At 38.5% G+C, this 20117-nt stretch overlaps 1 protein-coding gene and 1 long non-coding RNA gene across 7 annotated transcripts in view; both read left to right on the plus strand.

Annotated features, from left to right (window-relative positions):
* ift88 (intraflagellar transport 88 homolog) overlaps positions 1 to 20117 on the plus strand; it is a 138194-nt gene that overhangs the window by 13199 nt on the left and 104878 nt on the right. For 3 of the 6 annotated variants that reach the window (XM_069891355.1, XM_069891353.1, XM_069891356.1), the window contains exons 2-4: positions 3352 to 3452; positions 7288 to 7350; positions 14938 to 14994. In XM_069891355.1, coding sequence (XP_069747456.1) covers positions 3369 to 3452; positions 7288 to 7350; positions 14938 to 14994 — 204 coding nt within the window. In that variant the 5' untranslated portion in view covers positions 3352 to 3368. The remainder of the gene's footprint in view (positions 1 to 3351; positions 3453 to 7287; positions 7351 to 14937; positions 14995 to 20117) is intronic. The other 3 variants (XM_069891357.1, XM_069891352.1, XM_069891358.1) reach the window with 1 other exon arrangement.
* On the plus strand, positions 7446 to 7768 carry LOC138739404 (uncharacterized). Its single transcript, XR_011342219.1, has 2 exons — positions 7446 to 7544; positions 7668 to 7768. It is a non-coding gene; the product is annotated as an uncharacterized lncRNA (long non-coding RNA).

The following is a 20117-nucleotide window of genomic DNA, read 5'->3' on the forward strand; positions in this document are numbered from 1 at the left end:
ATTTCTGTTGGTCTCCTTCTATCTTCCCAAGAAGAGGAACATAATTTAGTTTGTACAGATTTTGCAAGTTATTGTCAGTTGCTATTCTAAAATATTTTATTCCATCCATCTTCCATTTAAATTTACTTCCATTTTGGTATCTTTCATATTCAAAATTTGTGAATAGCATTATCTCACTTTTATCTATATTTATTTTGTAGCCTGATATCTTTCCATATTTTTCTACTGTTACTTGTAATTTTTCCAAAGATTTAGTCAGCTTTGATAGGTACAATAGCACATCATTGGCGAATTTTTGTGTTCTTCTTGCCCAACTTTGAAGCCCTTTATATCTGAATCCCTTCTCATTATCTCTGCCAGTGGTTCAATTGCTAAAATAAAAAGTGCTGGGGACAGAGGATATCCCTGTCTACTCGATCTACTCAAGGGGAACACTGCTGACATCTGATTATTTGTTATTATTTTAACTTGTGGTTTATAGTATAAAGTTTTTATCCAATTTATAAATGTTCTGCCAATAACCAATTTTTTTACAGTGTCTTTAAATAAAAAGGGCCATTCCAAATGGTCAAATGCTTTTTCTGCATCTAGGGAGACTGTAATACTTAGATTTCATTCAGATTTAGCCATGTGTATTATGTTAAATAATCTTCCTGGACTATTTGAGTAATGCCTTCCTTTAACAAATCCTGCTTGTTCCGCATGTACCAGTTTTGGCAAATATTGTTCTAACCTATTAGCCATTGCTTTTGCTAGTATCTTATAATTTGCATTTAACAGGGATATTAGTCAGTATGACACAGTTTTTTTTTGTAGTAATGTAATAATCGTGGTTGAGAATGACTCTAGGAGCGTGTATGTGTCCATAGCTTGGTCCAGGACATCCATTAAAAGGGGCATTAATAATTCTTTGAGTTATCTATAAAACTCAAGTGGAAATCCATCCTCTCCCAGTGATTTATTAGCCTGTAGGGTGCCCAAGGCCTTTTTGATTTCTTCCCTTGTGAAGGGAGTATCTTATTCTATCCTTTCTCTCTCTTCCAGCCTTGGAAGTTCGACATTCAGCAAAAATTCTTCCATTTTGTTCTCATCTCCTAGTAATTCTGATTTGTATAGTATCATGTAATATTGTGTAAAAGTGTCATTAATTTCTTTTTGCTTATATTACTAGACCAGTGCTTCTCAACATTTTTCTTTCCACCCACATACCACTTTAAGTATTCCCTGTGTGATGGTGCTCTGTGATTAGTAAGGGATTGCTTAAAGTGGTATGTGGGTGGAAAGAAAAAGTTTGAAAACCATTGTTTTAATCGTACCTAATTGACTCGTTATGTGCATAATTCCAAAGGAAATGGGCCAATGACAATTTTTCTCAAGCAAAATATTTCAGTAACAATTTGATCTAGATCAGTGATTCTCAACCTTCCCTTCCCACTCACATACCACCTTAAGCAATCCCTTGCTAATCACAGAGCATCGATGGCATAGGGATTACTTAGTGGTATGTGAGTGGAAAGAAAAAGGTGGAGAACACAGTACTAGAGTGTATTTTTGTGTTTTTATAGCATTCATCATTGTTGATGACTCGTCTGTTTTAATCTGCCAAGCTGAAACTTTGTGCATCTGTTCACCAAACTCATAGTATTGTTGTTTAGTTTTTTTATATAGCTTTATCTGTCTTTTATATGTTTGTATTGTATTATGTTTTAGCTTTTTATTCTCTAGTAATCTGTATCGTTCTTGTAGTCCTGTTCTTTGATATTAATATCCTTTACCAAACTGTTTACTTCTGCCATATGTTCCCTCTTACGATTCTTCATATAGGATATAATTTGTCCCCTTAAATATGCTTTAAGTGTGTCCAATATCAGAAAACTATTATAAGTAGATGGCAGATTTGTTTCACAAAATATTTCCATCTCTTTATAAATTTGCAGTAGTCTGTTCTTTTAAGCAATGTAGTATTGAGATGTCATCTATATACATTCTCTTGCTTTTCCATTGTTGCTATAGTTAATATTAATGGACAATGGTCTGATAGAAGCCTTGCTAGATATTCTGTTTTTATCACTCTACTTTTTAACTAGGCAGACATTTAAAAACAAATCAATCCTTGTATGAGAGTTGTGCACCCTTGAGTAAAAAGAGTAATCTCTCTGTGGGATTTAATTGCCTCCATACATCGAAAGATGTAGATCTTTCATATGATATTGTGGTTTTTACTGCTTTTGCCCTTGTTATTGTTCTTGCTGATTTAACTAGTATTGGGTCCAAGCAGAAATTAAAGTCACCTCCAACTTGTATATTTTGTCTTCCCTCTGCTTTTTGTTTTAAAAAAGATGTTCTTTATAAAAGTTTCATTGTCATAATTCAGGTCATAAATATTCATAAATCTCCATGCTTCTCCATAAATTTTACAGTGTGCCATTATATGCCTTCCGGTTTGATCAATCAAGGTATTTTTTATTAACACTGGTGTACTTTTATTAATTAGAATAGCCACTCCTCTTATGTTTGAAGCAAAGGAAGACCCATCCTCTTTTTAATTTATCATGTTCCAATTTGGTAAGGTGTGTTTCCTGCAAAAAGATTATATCCACTTTAATTTCTTCACAAACCCATTAATGGGATAAATATTAGACTAATAAATAGTGTTATATCCACAAAAATATTGTATAACAATTTTATCATCCCAATTTTCTAAATATGGTCATAGCATTTCCCTATTAAAATTCATTTCCCCTTTAAAAAGTACACACACCCCTAGCTCTGATGGTGCCATTGACAAAGTACATGGGTTCTTCTTCTGAAGAAACCTTCCCTTTGGCACCATCTTTTAAAATTGCTCCTCTTCTGGTGCCATCTTCCTCCCCAAATTGGAATTCCCACTTTGCTGGTTTCCTTACCATCTTTTTGTCTTTTCAGAGCTCTCCATATAAAGCAATCTTTTTTTTCCCCCCCTTTTAACAGTGAAAGTACTATTCATAGAAGTCAGAAAAGATGTCTTTCAGTTAGTCCCATTTTGAAATAGTCTTTTCAGACCTTTCAGCTGGCGACTTTAATCTTGTCATAACTTTCTTAAAAATCCTTCCACTTCTTTATTCTTGAAAATTTGTCAATTACCTTCTGAGACATTCACTCTCAGCATTGCTGGATAAATCATTGAATATTTAAAGTTTGTAGATTGCAGTTGTCTCTTTACCTCGTCAAATGCTGGGGTTTTTTTTTTAAGTTAATGAGACTAAGTAAAATCAGAAATGGTCATTATTCCTCTATATTGTAATGAAGAGCTTAATCTGCAGGAACAAATTCCATTGGTTCCAATGATGAATTTAATTCTATTTGTGTTAGTTTCACAGGGTGAAATAATGGAGCATGTACATTTGGCAGCACTAGATGAAGAGGATTTGTATTCAGGATACAATGACTATAACCCAACATATGATACAGAGGTATGACTATATGATATCATTTTTATCTGCATTTGATAAGTCTGCTTGTTTTGATCGAACTATGTCAAAGTCTATGCTTGAAGTATACAATACTGTGAAAGGCAATATTGATAAGGGCCAAAATGCATTGCAACATTTTAACAACTATTAGCTGAAAACTTGCAAATTTGACACCATTAAGGCATGCAATTATAATACAATAACCTTAAGGATGAACCTACTTCTAGTCTTGTTCCCGAAGTTCCCACTATGGTGTCCGCACTTGTATCAGGTGGCTGAGCAGATAATTCATCAAAATCAAAGGAAACTTAAAAAATAAGAGCAGGTGTTGCCTGAACTGGCAGTGAACTCAGCTCCACCTACCTGCCTTTTCCCCATAACTTTTAATTCTTGTCCAATGCAAAAAATTTATCTTAAATATATTTAATGAGACAGCCTTTACTCCTTCCTTTGGCAGAGAATTCCACAGATTCTCTACTCTGAGAAAGCCAGTTCTTCCTCATCGTCCTAAATCTAAATCCCCCAAATTTTGATGCTGTATATTCCCTTCTTGTAGTCTCACCTACTAATGGAAACAACTTTCTTTCCTCTAGATTGTCTATCCCTTTCATAATTTTATGTTTCTATAAGATCACCTTTATTTTGAATTTTAGTCCCAGGCAACTCAATCTTGTCTCATAGCAACTGCTTACACTCATACAAACACAGTACACCACCAGTCACATTGGGCTTAACACTATCAATACTAATAAAGGTGTACAGACTTACAAGCCCAGTGCAACCTAGTGACATTGGACTTAACATTACTGATGGTAGTAACTGTGTACAAACTTATAACAACCAAGGATTTCAATATACTACTCGACGTTCCTTGTCTAACGTGGGCATGGCTTCAATGCTATCTCACAGCCCCAATCCGTGTGTAGTGCACACCTGACAATGACTCCTCCAGCATTGTCCACAGTTCATGACCTGGTGAGGAGCAGGGTTAATCTCCAGACTGAAGAGTGAAGAGAGGAAGAGCTACTGCACTTATGGACTTTATGAAGCTGGAGGATATGGCTCAGATAATCAGGTAATTAAAAGGGCCAATATTCAGGTGTGCACCAATGGGTGGGCAGAGTCCAACCTTGATAAGAAGGTGATGTGACATCTGACTAGGTTCCACATGACCCTCCACAATCCACACTCCCACCAGATTCCAGATACAGAGGTCACATGACCATCCACTTTCCACACTACAATCCCATTTTGCTGTCTTCTCCCATAACCTTTGATGCCCTTACTAATCTAGAACCTATCAAACTCTGTCTCCCTTTCTTTATTGCTTGTTTCATTGTTCTTTGTTGCTTTGTAAAGTTTTTGCAATCTTTCAGTTTCCCACTACTCTTGCTAACTTTGTGCATACAAGCTTCTAGTTTGATGCCTTCTTTTACTTAGTTACTCTTTTTATTTTTTAAATATAATTTATAGCAATTTTGGACCTGTAATGCTACCACAAAAACAACAAAGAAGGCTTGCCCACATCTATTCTTTGTCATGAGTTTGAGAAGATTCTGTATGTCACCGAAGACTCTTGGAATCTTCTACAGGTGTATAGTAGAGAGCATTCTGGTTGGCTGGATTGCTGTCTACTATGGAAGTGCCAATGCTTAGGACAAGAAAAATACTCCAGAGTGTGGTTAACTGCCTGTGACATCAGGGGCACCAGTCTTCACTCCATTGAGGATATCTGCAAGAGGCAGTGTCTCAAGAAAGCAGCTTCTATTCTCAAGGACCCTCCACCACTTTTTCTCTTTGACCATCATGAAAGAGGTACAGGAGTTTGAAGATCAGCACTCAGCGGCATAAGGACACCTTCTTCCCCTCTGTCGTCAGATTCCTAAAGGAACAATGAACCACAGACATTGCTTTACTTTGTCCTTTTCTTGCACTCTTATTTATTTTGTAAGGTAGTTTATATAAATGTTTGCACTGTGATTCTGCTGCAAAACATCTAATTTTGTGATATGTTCATGACAATAAATTCTGATTCAGAATTTGTGTCACAAGTTCAAGGACTTTGGAATACTACAACCATTCAGATAAATGCTCTTACACTCATTGTTCTTTTAAAATCAAGTAACATTAGTGTCTTTTGCATTTGACTTTTCAGCACTTCACTCTTACTTTTCTCTTTTATAACTTTTGATGAAGTCTTTGCACTACTTCCCTCTATCTTTCTGCCTGGATTCCCATTCCCCTACCATATTAGTTTAAACTCTCCCCAATAGCATTGTTACGAGCCCAAAGCAATAGATATTCACCACGACAAATGGTTATTTAAACAAAAGTTATTTTTAATTAACTTTAAACAAGAAAACAGAATCAAACTTTAACTTGTCTCTATTAACTTAACTAACCTTAACTCCATTCTAATTCTAAGTGCACGTGTATGTAATGTGTGTGTAAATTTAAGAAAAGTTCTTTGGTTCACAGTACAATCTCACTTCTTCTTCCAAGTTCTCTGGTTGGAGGCAATTCTTATACTGTGCACAGAATTTAACATGTATAAAGTTCACCAGGTTTTGGTGCTCGAAAGGTAAATGTTTACTGCTCAGGAAGGTTCTTGTAGGATTTGCAGAGAGAGATCTGTTGTTCCAGGATTTCCACAACTGAGGTACCAGCATTAGTCACCTCAATGTCTTGCTGATGAAACTTGCCCCATCAGGGTTCTCCAGATGATAACTTCTTTCTTTCATGCTACCACAGAATTCCTTTCTGTTCCACTTATTCCAAGAGAAACATCAGACAGATAGCACTTTCAGCCATCTGTCACTCTGGAACTTTCTGTTTCCCAACAGCTTTTCCTGCCTTGTTTCAGCCGGTCCTGTTCAGTCTCTTTCAGTGTCACATACACACACACTAGCTGAGAGAGCTTGTTGAGCTTTTCTTCTCTCTCCAACTGAGACTGCCAGAAAGCCCATGTGACTCTCTCACTTGCAAAAACACCCACCTTCTTCAGCAAACCACAGGAGTTATCCTTCTGCTCCCATCTGTTGTCTTAGATAAACAAAACCTGGGCGTGGCCTTTCTGTGAGCACTCTGTAGGTACTTGTAAACAGCCAGTTTGTCTTTTCATTTCATGATGTCATTTCAATTAGCACATACTTGTGAAATGTGCTTAGCATTCTCCATTGTTTCTGTAAAGTTCACTGAATATGAATTCTTCAATATTTCAAATAAGATCTGTTTTAAAATGTGTGTATGTATGTAACCCACTCTAATCTTATCAAATTCTCCCAATATTTATCCATTACAGCATGAGCAACAATCCTGCTAGGACAGTGATCCCAGTGTTGACCATGTGTAGACTGGTTTGTACTGATCCCACCTCCCCATAGTACTAGTTCCAGTGCCCCAGGAATTTGAAAGCCTCCCACTTGCGCCGCTGCCTTTGAGTGTTACTTTTTAATTTGCCACAACAATCTGTTTTCTAAATGCTGGCAAGTGGTTCTTGCCATTTACACTTTTTTTCTGGACTAAAATGAGCATTTTAAATATTTCTTCTTTCTTTTCTTCTTTGGCTTGGCTTCGCGGACGAAGATTTATGGAGGGGGTAAAAGTCCACGTCAGCTGCAGGCTCGATTGTGGCTGACAAGTCTGATGCGGGACAGGCAGACACAAGATAATTGCATTTTCATTCTGATTTGTAATTGAAACACTTAAATAAAACTGATCTAGAAATTCTTTTCCATAGTACAATGCTTTTGTGTGCTGGGAAAAGGAATTTTCTCAACAACATGATTGCCAGTTTAATAGTCTAGAAATTAAAAAAAAATCTCTTTGTGTATAGGAACTTGAGAATGATGAAGCTTTCCAGCAAGCTTTGAGGACAAGTCATGGAAGAAGACCATCTGTAAGTGTTACAATGGGTTTACATGGTGATTAAGTTCTTCAGTTGTGTACAACTCTCTTTTCATTTTAATTTTTTTTTTCCCAGGTATACCATTGAACCAGCTCACTTCCAATAATCCTCTAAAACAGTAGTCCAACTGAAATGAAAATATAAACTGCATATGCAGAACTGATGAAAGATCTTCAACCTGAAATGTTAGCTCTTTTTCTCTTCCCACTTATGTGGTCTAACCTGCTGAAAATTTCTAGCAATTTCTATTTTAGACAAGCTTGTGTTTTGGCCATGAGAAAGAGCTCACCATTTTTTCTTTGTTGCAGTAATGAACATCAGAATTTCCTTAAATAACAAATGTTGTGATGGTGGCAGACCTACTGGAGCTGCTGCTACATAGTGACCCATTAACAATCCTAACCTCCAATGTTGTCCCTGTGGAGTTTGTGCATTTTCTTTCTGTAATCGGTTGTATTTTATAGAACAGTATAGGCCCTTCAGCCCGCGATGTTGTGCCATCCCATATAACGTTCCTTTATTTAAAAAAGTACCAAACCCTCCCTACCTCATAAACCTCTTTTTTTTTCTTTCATCATGTCATGTAAGAGTCTCTTAAATGCCCCCAATATTTCAGCTTCCACCACCATCCAGACAAGGTATCCACAAAAATAAACTATGCCACGACCGCTGATCGGAACACACTGACCCCACAGAGCTCCCTAGGGCACAGCCGCCCACTCCTACCCAGGCCCTGGCTGTCGATTCACCAGAGCTCCAAATGACACGGCTGCTGACCCGAGCCCTGGCCTTGGCTGCCTACCTGATGGAGCTCTCAATGCCATGGCCCTCACCGGAACAACGACACCGACCATGGACCCCATGGAGCTCCCTACGCCACGGCTGCCCACTCCCACCCAGGATCCGGCTAATGATATGACAGTACTCCCAACACCATGGCCTCTCACCGGAACACAAACCCTGGCTGCATATCTCACAGAGTTCCAAACCCCCTTCTCACTGGAGCTCCTGACGCCTCGACTGTCGACTCCAGTGCTGGACCTGCAGAAGAAGATGCTGGAGCCTCCCTCACTGACTCACACTACATGGCTCCCGACATAGACTGTTATCGGAGACCTGAACTCGCTACTGGATCCCACATACTTATTCCCCCTCACTACTCCTTCTCTATCCTCCTACACCTCTCCCTACTCCACTTCCATCTCCCTTACCACCCAACCTTCAGACCTCATTTCCCCCCTCCTCTCTGGCAGCTCCCTCTACCCTCCTCTCCCTTGCCCTGACCTCCCCCACCCCTCTGACCATTTCCCCCACCCCCCAACACCCTCCACAACACCATACCCACTGTAACCCCTTCTTTGTTTTTAATATCGCCTCTGACCTTCCCCTCCCTGAGATGGAACACCTGGTCCTCTGTAGAAGCCTCACCTTAGTCCCTCTCCGCCCACACCTCAATGAGTTCCACCCATGTTGTGATGCTGAAGTCGTCTTCTGCTGCCTCAGCCTCTGGGCCCACTCCCATGACCAGACTCTCCACACCCCACCCAAAACCCTTTCTCCCACTTCAAGCCTTTCTCTTCCTGGACACTTCATCTTGGCCGGCTGTCTGATGCTTGCTCTGGATCTTTTTATTTCTAACTGCTACCAAGACATCAACTGTCTCAACTTTACCACCTTCCTCTTGTATTCCAACTTCAGCTCCTCAGAGCGCTCTGCTCTCTGCTCTCTCCTCAACAATCCCAACCTCACCATTGAACCCGCAGACAAGGATGGTGCACTTTTGGTCTGGCGCACTGACTTCTATCTTAATGAGGCCAGTCGACAGCTCTCAGGCACCTCCTCCTATCAATTCCTCCTACAGGTCCCCACCACCACACATCAACCCACTATCTCCAAAACCATCTCCAATCTCATCATCTCTGGTCACCTCCCTTCCATAGCTACTAACCTCATTCTCTCCCACCCCTGCACTTCCCATTTCTATCTCTTAACCAAGATACACAAACCCAAGCATCTGAGTAGACCCAATGTTTCTGCTTGCTCCACCGAACTAGTTTCATACTACCTTGACTTGATCCTTTCTCCTGCTGGTCCAATCCCTTCCCACCTACATCCGCAACACCTCACATGCCCTCCATCTCCTCAAGGATTTCAGATTCCCGAACTGGATTGCCTCATCTTCACGATGGATGTCCAATCCCTTTATACCTCTCTCTCCCACACAGAAGGTCTGAAAGCACTTCACTTCTCCTGGACTAAAGACCCAACCAGTCACCCTCTACCACCACCCTCCTCCATCTGGCAGAACTTGATCTCACTACTTGTCCTCACTCTAAATAACTTCTCCTTCAACTCATCTCACTTACTCCAAATCAAATGAGTACCCATGGGTACCTGCATGGGTCCCAGCTATGCCTGGCTGTTTATAGACTTTTGTGGAGCAATCCATGCTACAAGCCTACACAGGTAAGACCCTACCCCCCCAAAAAAAAAACTCTTGTTCTGGTATATCGACAACTACATCGGGACTGCCTCATGCACCTGCAATGAGCATGTCCACTTCATCCACTTCGCATCCATCTTCCACCTGATCTCAAACTCTGATCCATCTCTGATAACACTCTCCCCTTCCTGGATCTCTCTGTTTTCATCTTGGGAAACCAGCTTTCCATTGAAATATACTACAAACTCTCCAACTCTCACAATAACCTGGACTCCCTCACAGCCTGTCCCCTGCAAGGATTCTTATCTCCTTCTCTTAATTTCCCCGTCTCCACTACATCTATTCCCAAGATGAGGTCTTCCAGTCCAGATCTTCTGAAATGTCTGTCTCCTTCCACAAGTGTGGCTTCCCTTTTACCACGATCAACCCCGCCCTCACCCACATCTCCTCAACTTACCACTCATCTAGCCTGGGCCCCTCTGCCCCCTCATCCTCACCTACCATCGTACTCACCTCCGCATTCAACAGATTATCTGCTGGAATTTCTGGCATTTACTACATGATCCCACCACCAGACACATTTTTCCATTTCCTCCCTTCTCAGCCTTCTGCAGGAACCACTCCCTCATGGTTCCCTCATGCACTCATCCTTCCCCATTCATTGCACCCCTGGCATCTACCCCTGTGCCCACAGGAGGTGCAACACTTGCGCCCACACCTCCTCCCTCACCATGGTCCGTGGCCCCAAACAGGCCTTTCACGTGAAGCAACACTTTACTTGAACATCCAGAAGACTTGTTTACTGCATCCAGTGCAGCCTTTGTGGCATTCTCTACATCAGAGAAACCAGTCGCAGACAGGGAGATCGCTTCGCTCAGTCCTCCTCTCTGTTTGCAGCCACAGCAACCTCCCAGTGGCCAGTGGGTCACACTCCTGTGCTCTCATGTCTGTCCATGGCCTTGTGTACTGCTCCTCCCGCAGATTGAAGGAACAACACCTTATTTTCCATCTGGGCACTCTCCAGCCACATGGCACGAACATTGACTTTGCTGCTTTCCATTAAACCTGTTTGCCTTTTCTTTCCCCCTTTCATTTCTTTCCAGTTCTTTCACCCACCCAGCCCAACCATCCCCCCCCTCCCTTCCCTCCTTTCATCTCCTGCCTTTGCCACCCCCCTTCCCCCCCCACCTCCCCACTTCAGTTTGGATGCTTGCTGGCATTTTCTCATACTTTGAGGAAGGGCTCAATCTTGAAACGTTGGGTATGTATCTTTGCCTTTGCTACATAAAGGACACTGTTTGGCCTGCTGAGCTTTTCCAACATTTTGTGTTTTTACTTCAACCACAGTGTCTACAGAATTTTGTGATTTACTTCTAACTTTGAACATATGTCATCTGGTGTTTGCTGATCCAGCCCTGCGAAACAAGTGCTAGCTGTCCACCCTATCTATGCCTTTCATAATCTTGTAGCCCTCTTTCAAATCTCCACTCATCCTTCTACACTCCAAAGAGAAAATTCTCAGTTCTCCTAACCTTGCCTCGTAGGTCTGGTTTCCCAATCCAGGCAACATTCTGGTAAATTTCCTCTGCACCCTCTTCATAGCTTCAAATCCTTCCTATAATGTGGTGTCTCGAACTGAATACAATATTCTTAAGTGTGGTCTCACCAGAGATTTGTACAGTTGCCTCCCTACTCCTGAATTCAATCCCCCTTTTAATGAAGTCCAGCATTCCATAGGCCTTAAGTATGATATCAACCCATGTGGCGACCTTGAGGGATGTATGGATTTGAACCTCAAGGTCCCTCTGATTATCCACACTCAGTAACTGACTTTCTGGTTTGCCCTTCTAAAATGCATCACCTCACACTTAGCTGGAATGAACTCCATCTGCCACTTTTCTGCCCAACTCGGCATCCTGTCTATGTCCTCTTGTAACCTTCAGAAACCTTCAGGTCCATCCACAACTCCTCCAACCTTTCTGACTCATTCGTCCACCTCTTAATCCAGGTCATTTATAAAATTCTCAAAGAGCAGGGGTCCCAGAATAGATCCTTGCAGCACTCCACTAGTTACTAACCTCCAGGCAGAATACTTTTCTTCCACTTTTACTCTCTGCTTTCTTCCTACAAGCCAATTTTTTACCCACACAGCCAAAGTTTCACTGATCCCATGCCTCATGACTTTCTGGATGAGCCTCTTGTGGGGTACTTTGTCAAATTCCTTGCTAAAATCCATGTAGACCACATCTACCCCCTACCTTCATCAATTTATTTGACCTTAAAAAAACTCAATTAGACTCGTGAGGCACAACCTTCCCTTCACAAAGCCATGCTGACTATTCTTGAGTAGACTGTACTTCGCCAAATGCTTATCGATCCTATCCTTAAGAATCCTCTCCATTAATTTGCACACCACTGATGTAAGACTCACCGGTCTATAATTCCCTGTTACCTTTTTTAAACAAAGGGACTGCATTTGCCGTTCTCCAATCTTCCGACACCTCTCTTGCAGCCAAAGATCATAGCTATTGCCCCAGCTATCTCTTCTCGCATTTCCCTGCCTGGGATATATAGTGTCCAGCCCTGGGGACTTATCAATCTTGATGTTTTTAAGAAGATCCAACACTTCCTCTTCCTTAATCTCCACATTGTCCTGCAGGTAGACCTGTTCACTTTCAACCTCACTGTGATTAAGATCCTTTTCTCTTGTGAATATTGATGGAAGGTATTCATTTAGGACCTCCCCAACCTCCTCTGCCTCCAGGTACGTTGCCTCCTTTATCCTTTAGCGGCCCCACTTTCATTCTTGCCAAGGCCTTCTCGTGCCCCCTTCAAGGACTCCTACGTCCTTTCTTAAGCTCCTTTGTGGCTACTGTATATTTTGGTGTATAAGTCGAGTTGTGAAACCCAGAAAAACTCTCAAAAATAGGGGGTCGACTTGTACGCCAGATATACTTTTGAGATTTTAAATTCAGCTTAATATCCAATCCATGCCAACATGCTAAGTTGACCCTTGAAAAACAAAAAAAATCCGACTGCGATAGATTTTCATTGAGATTTTTATTTAAAAAAACAACATAATTAGAACTTTTAAATCAATATCATCATCTAAAAATGACACATTTAGAACCCTTCAAAATCACTCTTGCTATCATTGTCTGAGGCAAAGATGGTGGCAAGCACTTCCATACTCTCACTGTTTAAACTGTTATCATATGGGTCCCAGCCTGTATCTGATGAGGCAACTTCAGGTTCGTTGTCAGTGTCCGAGAATAAATCATCTTCTGTGGCATCAATTGCATAATACTTTTTAAACGATTTTATCACAGGCTCTAACTTTGTCCCATGTCTTGAGCACAAAGTTGCAAAGCAGCATGCATTGACCCACCTTTTGAAAATGACTTTTTTTACACTCGACATCCATGTATTCCATTCCTCAGGTACATGGTCTTTGCATGTCTTGTACCACCCGAGAAGTCTTCTCAGTTAAGTGGCTACAAAACGTATTCCAGACCAGCAAACTCCATTCTTTGCGTAAAGCACCTGACCGCCTGTTCCACACATTGTTTATCAATAGTTTTACACCATTTTCATCCATCCATCCTTTAACATGAAAATGTGCAAAAGTACCCGCAGGGAATTTTATTTTGTGTTTAATTTTGCATTTGAAGATTACCGTGGGCCTTAACTTCATCCTGACGGACAAGCACGATATCATCATGGTAAACCTGGTCCTTTCATGGCCTGTACTTCGGGTTTGCACAGTTTTAACACCTTTCCATTCCACTTTTGCCTATCATGTCAAAATTAATGGGGGTTTCATCTATGTTTCTGATATTTGCCAACGTAAACTTGTGCTTCTGCCAATTACGTATAATTGGTGAAAACTTACGGGACTTGTCAGCCACAAACGAGCCTGCAGCTGACGTGGATATTTTACCCCCTCCATAAATCTTCGTCCGCGAAGCCAAGCCAAAGAAGAAAGACAACTTTATGATCAAGATCCTTTGGTAGTTATTGTGCAATTTTTGATTTTTTTTTTGGCATAATACCAGATTTTTGACGTTTGGTTGCGACTTTGCCTACTTCAGTGCAAATGTTCTTATTTTATTTCAGGTGACTATGTAGCAATCTTGACTCTGTTCACAACCCATTCTGCAACTTGATTTTCCAACTCTAGCCAATGAGTGATTCCTTTTCTCAAAGAACATTGTCTTTTTGGTATTTTTGTTAAAGTCTCTTCTTTCTTCCTCCAATCTCTTACCAACTTCTCATCTACATCCAATTTCCTCGCAGCAGCTCAGTGTTAGTTTTCTTGGCCATTTCTATCACTTTCAACTTAAAATTCACTGCAAATTTTTGTCGTGAGTTGCGTTGTTATGATGGACCCTCCATGACAGCAGTCACCTCTAGCCTATGCCCAGCAGATCAATCCATGTGATCGTTGGGGGTCAATGTATACACTGGTCAACAGGCCAATTCAGGCATCCTGAAAATTTGGCTTGACTTGTACGCCGGATATACCATAAAACCATTAAAATGAAGCTGGGGGGGAGGGTTCACTTGTACGCCAAAATATACAGTACTTTTCATGAGCCCTTCCTGTTTACTGCTTCCTATATCTAATGTGTGATTTCTTCTTCCTCTTGACTAGTTGCCTGACTTGTATCGTCAGCCATGGTTCCATTTTCCTACCATCTTTTCCGTGACCCAGTGGGACAAACTTGAACCCTGCATAAGTGGTTCCTAAACTTCCTCTACATTACTTCTGTGCTTTCACCCTTGAATGTCTGTTTCCAATTTATTCTTGTTACTTCCTTCCAATAGAACATAGTATATTAATTAGCCACCAAAGGCTTTTTCTCACTCATGTTTGGCTATATATTGCCAACTGAGTTATTTAAAACATAGCCATGGTAACTCCTTTTGTATAGAGTCTTTACATATACTGTATTTGTTGATATTTAAAATTGCTTGCTTCTTGTCATATTGTTGACATGTCTTCATTGCTCTTAACGTATCTGTGCTATCATTTTTTCTTTAAAGAAATTAAAGGAATTTATAAATAAAATCTTATCAATGTGTAATATTTGAAACCTGTGGTTGCTAAGTGTTTTTTAACAATTCCTTTCTAGATGACTGCAAAAATACCAAGTACTGCAGCAGGCACACGTTCCTATGGGTACATGGGGGTATGTGCAATGTATTAAACAATCGCTGGAATAGTTTGTAATTATTGAAAGTAATTTCATCAGTGGTCAAACAATTTTAAACTACTCTCAACTAAATATTTTGTGTGAAGAACATTTTATCTACAATTGTATAATAATACTTTTATAGAAACCATTTTAAGTAACATTTTTTCAACTTTCTGTATATCCATAATCACTCACCTTGCCACACCCCAATTGCTACATCTAACCTTTTGTGTGTAACTTTTTTGCAAGACTGTGCTAATGCTGTTGAAGAAAGTGAAAGTAATTAGTCTTTCAAATTTCAGGTGGACTGTATTTTACATCTTGCTACAAGTGTAGCTAAATTAGGGCTTTAATGTTTGTGAACCAGAATCCTATATCGATTGGCGTTTCCTTTTTTTTAAACTTTATTTATTGGAAGAATCATTAATAGTAATACAAAATACATTCCATGAAAAAAATGTTATAAATATATATTAAAAAAAAAAGAATATATAAAAAAAATCAAATCCCCTCCCACCCCATCAGCCAGCTCTCTTAAGGAGAGCTAAAAATATATAAACAGAAACTAAAAGTATATAATAAATCAAAATATATCTAAATGCATATATTCCAAATATGGTAACCACTTTTTAACAAAAAAAGAATAATTGTCATGCAGATTATATGTAATTTTTTTCCATAACAATACAAGCTTTCAATTCATTATGCCATTGCATTATATTAATCATTATATTATCTTTCCATGTACTTTCTACGCATTTTCGAGCGACAAACAATGTAAAATATATAAATGCAATATGAAATTTATCCAACCCTAATCCCCTTAAAGAAATCCTATAACCCATTAAAAAAATAGATGGATCTAATGATAACTTAAAATTATATAATTTTTCCAAAATTAACTTAATTTCATCGCAGAATGGTTGTTCATGCACACAAGACTAAACAGCATGTAAAAAAGTTCCAGTACATACACCACATCTAAAACAAGAATCAGAATTACTAAAACCATATTTTTTCAATTTCTCTGGGGTTAAATGCAACTGATGTAGAAAATTATAATTAACCATTCCATACCGCACATTCGTCAATCTAGTAACACTGTCATGACACATATCTGCCCAGTAGTCTTCAGGAAAAACAAAAGCTAAATAATTTTCCCATTTAAGCTTATACTTCTCCCATTCCAACTTATCCATATTGTCTTGTGATACTTGGTACATAACAGAAATATAACCCCTTTTTGGTATAGAAGAAATCAAAGTCTCTAATTCTGTCAATACAGGTAAAATCATCTCTCTACCATACATATTTTTCACCAAAGGTCGAAGTTGATAATAAACAAATAAAGAATTTTCAGCAATATCAAAATGCTCTTTCAATTGATTGAAAGAAAGAAACTGTCCTTCTACAAAACAATCCTGTAATGTTTTTATACCCTTAGAATCCCAACTCTTTAAATGACTATTAAACATTGAAAAAGAAATAAGCTGATAATTATATAATGGAGTTAAAATTGACAATTTATCTTTTGATTGTAAAATCTTATTTTTTAAAAATCTATAGTTTTAATAAATGTTTTAATATTGGCATATTATATTCCCTCAACAAATTTACATTTCATTGAAATATAAATTGATACACCTCGACTTCAGAAATACAAGCCATCTCAACTTTAGCCCAACTCGGGGGCTGGTCCAAATCCATCAATCTACTAATAAATTTCAACTGGGCTGCCTCATAATAATTTTGAAAATGACGTAATTGAAGCCCACCTCATGCATACTTTCAAGTAAATTTATACAATGCTACACTTGGTAGTTTACCTTTCCATAAAAATTCTCTCCTTACTTTATTTAAATTCTGAAAGAAACTCTTTGAAAGAGAACACTGTATTGATTGAAATAAATATTGAATATGAGGAAAAATATTCATCTTAATAGTTAACTTGACTGATTAAAGTTAATGGAAGATCTTTCCACTTAATTAAAACTGCTTTAATCTTTTTTAATAATGGAACATAATTTAACTTGTATAAAAATTGATACTCAGTATTTACAATTATTCCTAAATATTTAATTTTATCAGACCATTTCAGTTTTATAATATCTTTATACTCTGAATAATCTCCTCCTCCAACTGGCAAAATTTCACTCTAATCCCAGTTAACTTTATACCCAGATAATGTTCCATATTGTAATAAACATTCCTGTAAATGTGGCAATGATTGTTCTGGGTTTGTTAAATATATCAAAACATCATCTGCAAATAAATTAATCTTATACTCTTCATCAATAAATCTCATCCCTCTTATCTGTTCATTCTGCCTTATTATTTGAGCTAATGGTTCAATAGCCAATGCAAACAGAGCTAGTGACAATGGACAACCTTGTCAAGTTGAATGCATCAATTTAAACGATGATGAAACTTGACCATTTGTAACCACCCTAGCATTCGGGTTCGTATATAAAGCTTTAACCCAACCAATAAAAATAGGGCCAAATTTAAACTTCTCCAATACTTTAAATAAAAAAAATCCCATTCGACCCTATCAAAGGCTTTTTCCGCATCAAGCGCAACCACCATTGGATTGTTGGGCTGGTGTCGATATGCATTGACCAAACTAATCAATAAGAATATTATCTGAAGCATTTCTATTTTTAATGAAACCTGTTTGATCAACATATATCAATTTAGGTAAATACTTAGCAAGTCGATTTGCTAACACTTTTGCTATAATTTTATAATCAACATTCAATAAAGAAATAGGTCTATACGAAGACACTTTCAACGCATCTCTTTTTTTTCAGGATTACAGTAATTAAAGCACTAGAGCAAGATTCTGGTAACTCATGCTGTTCAGTCACTTGTTGTAAAACCTCCTCAAACACCGAAGATAAATCTTCATAAAAAATGTTATAAAATTCCACTGAAAACCCGTCGTCACCTGGTGACTTCCCATTGGGCATTTCCAACATAGCCACCTTAATCTCTAATTCTGTAAACTGAGCTTCCAGATCCATAACATCCTCCTCTTCTAATGCTGATAACGTTAACTCATATAAATAAGAATCAATAGAACCACTATCCTGTTTCCCCTCAGAAGTATATAATTTTTTATAAAATGAATAAAACTGGTCATTAATTTCCTGAGGTTTATAGGTAACTGTTGAATTCTTTTTACAGCATTAATAATACATGAAACCTGTTCCTTCTTTAACTGCCATGCAAGTACCTTATGTGCCCTTTCTCCCAACTCATAATAACGCTGCTTAGATAGATTAATTAAACATTCAAATTGATAAGTCTGCAACGTATTATAATGCAATTTAATTTCGTCAAAGGCACTTTTATTTTCTGTCACTTCCTTCTGAAATTCCTTCTCCAATTCATTAATTTGCTTTTCTAATTCTAAAGTTTCTGCCATATACTGCTTCTTAACTTTAGTTGTATAGCTAATAATCTGCCCTCTTAAATAAGGTTTTAACGCATCCCATAACACAAAATGACTTTTTACTGAATTAGCATTTTCAGACAAAAAAAGTAATCTGTTCTTTAACAAAGATAACAAACTTTTTTTTCAAGAACATTGTTAAATCTCCATCTATAAGATGAACGTACCACTTCAGAAGTTACATAAGAAAAAAATAATAAAGAATGATCTGATATCACCCTGCTTTTATATTCTGCCTGTGATACCCTTCCTTGTAAATGTGCCGATACAAAAAAAAATCTATTCTAGAAAATGAATCATGTCGAGACGAATAAAAAGAAAAATCCCTTTCTGTAGGATTAACCCTTCTCCAAATATCCACCAAATTTAAATCCTTCATCAAGGCCCCAATTTGTATTGCCATCTTTGATTTCTTTATACTTTTTGGGGATCTATTCAACAAAGGATCCAAGACACAATTAAAATCTCCCCCAACTAAAATATTTTCATTAGCTTGATTTAATAAGGGGGTGTGGCAAGATGGCGTAGAGTCTAGACGTGCAATCTCGACCTCTCTGGCCAGACTTTTAAATACCCGTTTTTTAACCCTTTGTTTCCAAGTTTAAACTTTTTAAATTTTAGTTTAAAGTATTAAGGAATTATTATGGCCACTAATGGTAAAAAGACAATCTCAAGTTCAAAAGAAGATACATTTTCGAAGTACTGAAGATCTGGGGCCTAGACGACTTGAAACAGCCCCAGGCTCAATTTCTTCATTGCCTAAATCCCAAAGATCGCCTGTGGAGCTGAAAAGGAAATGCATCAGGCAGCATTACAATCTGAAGAAATAATTTTTCTTCGTGAACAGATGAGAAAACAACAAGATGCAGGGGGAGACCAGCGGCGACTCCCTGAAGAAGTCGGGATGCCGTCGCTAGGAGTCCAGACCCACAGTAAATCTTTTAAAATGCCTTTTGTTGAATTGCAGCAGGAACTGCAGATACATTGTTCTGCCACCATGTCAGAGAGAGCAGAGCTGAGATTTACAGATTCACAATGTATGCAATTAAATGCAGTTATTCAACCCATGTTGACATCTCTAATGAATGAGATGGTTCAAATGAATCCTGGTATAAATTCAGAATAAAATATGGTTAAGACACGTGTTGATGCATCTTATGAAGAATTTTAAAAACTTCAGACTGCTTTTTTGGACTGTAAACAAGTGACACAGAAAAAATGTTGAAGGTGGAAAAATCAGTCATAGAATTAAGAGATCATGAGAAGGAGCTAGAAAGAAAAATAGATTATTTGGAAAATCAAAGCAGAAGGAATAATGTGAAAATTGTTGGTTTTCCAGAAGGTATAGAAGGACAAAACCCTCTTCGTTTCTTTAAAGACTGGATTCCGCAAATATTAGGGCAAGAATTTTTCTCTGGGGGATTGGCACTGGAAAGAGCCCATAGACCTTTAAGAAGAATACCCTCAGCTGGTCAACCCCCGAGACTGGTAATAATTCGATGTATGAGTTATTTGGATAGAGAAGCAATACTTCGACGCAGTACAAAATGCGAGACAACGACAAACCCCATTATTGATTCAGAATAGTAGAGTCTTTTTTTATCCTGATTTGAGTCAAGATGTCATTCAACGTCGTCGTCGATTTAATCCAGTTAAAGAAGTT

Source organism: Narcine bancroftii, chromosome 7 (assembly GCF_036971445.1).
Source record: "Narcine bancroftii isolate sNarBan1 chromosome 7, sNarBan1.hap1, whole genome shotgun sequence".
NCBI classification, from domain to species: domain Eukaryota; kingdom Metazoa; phylum Chordata; class Chondrichthyes; order Torpediniformes; family Narcinidae; genus Narcine; species Narcine bancroftii.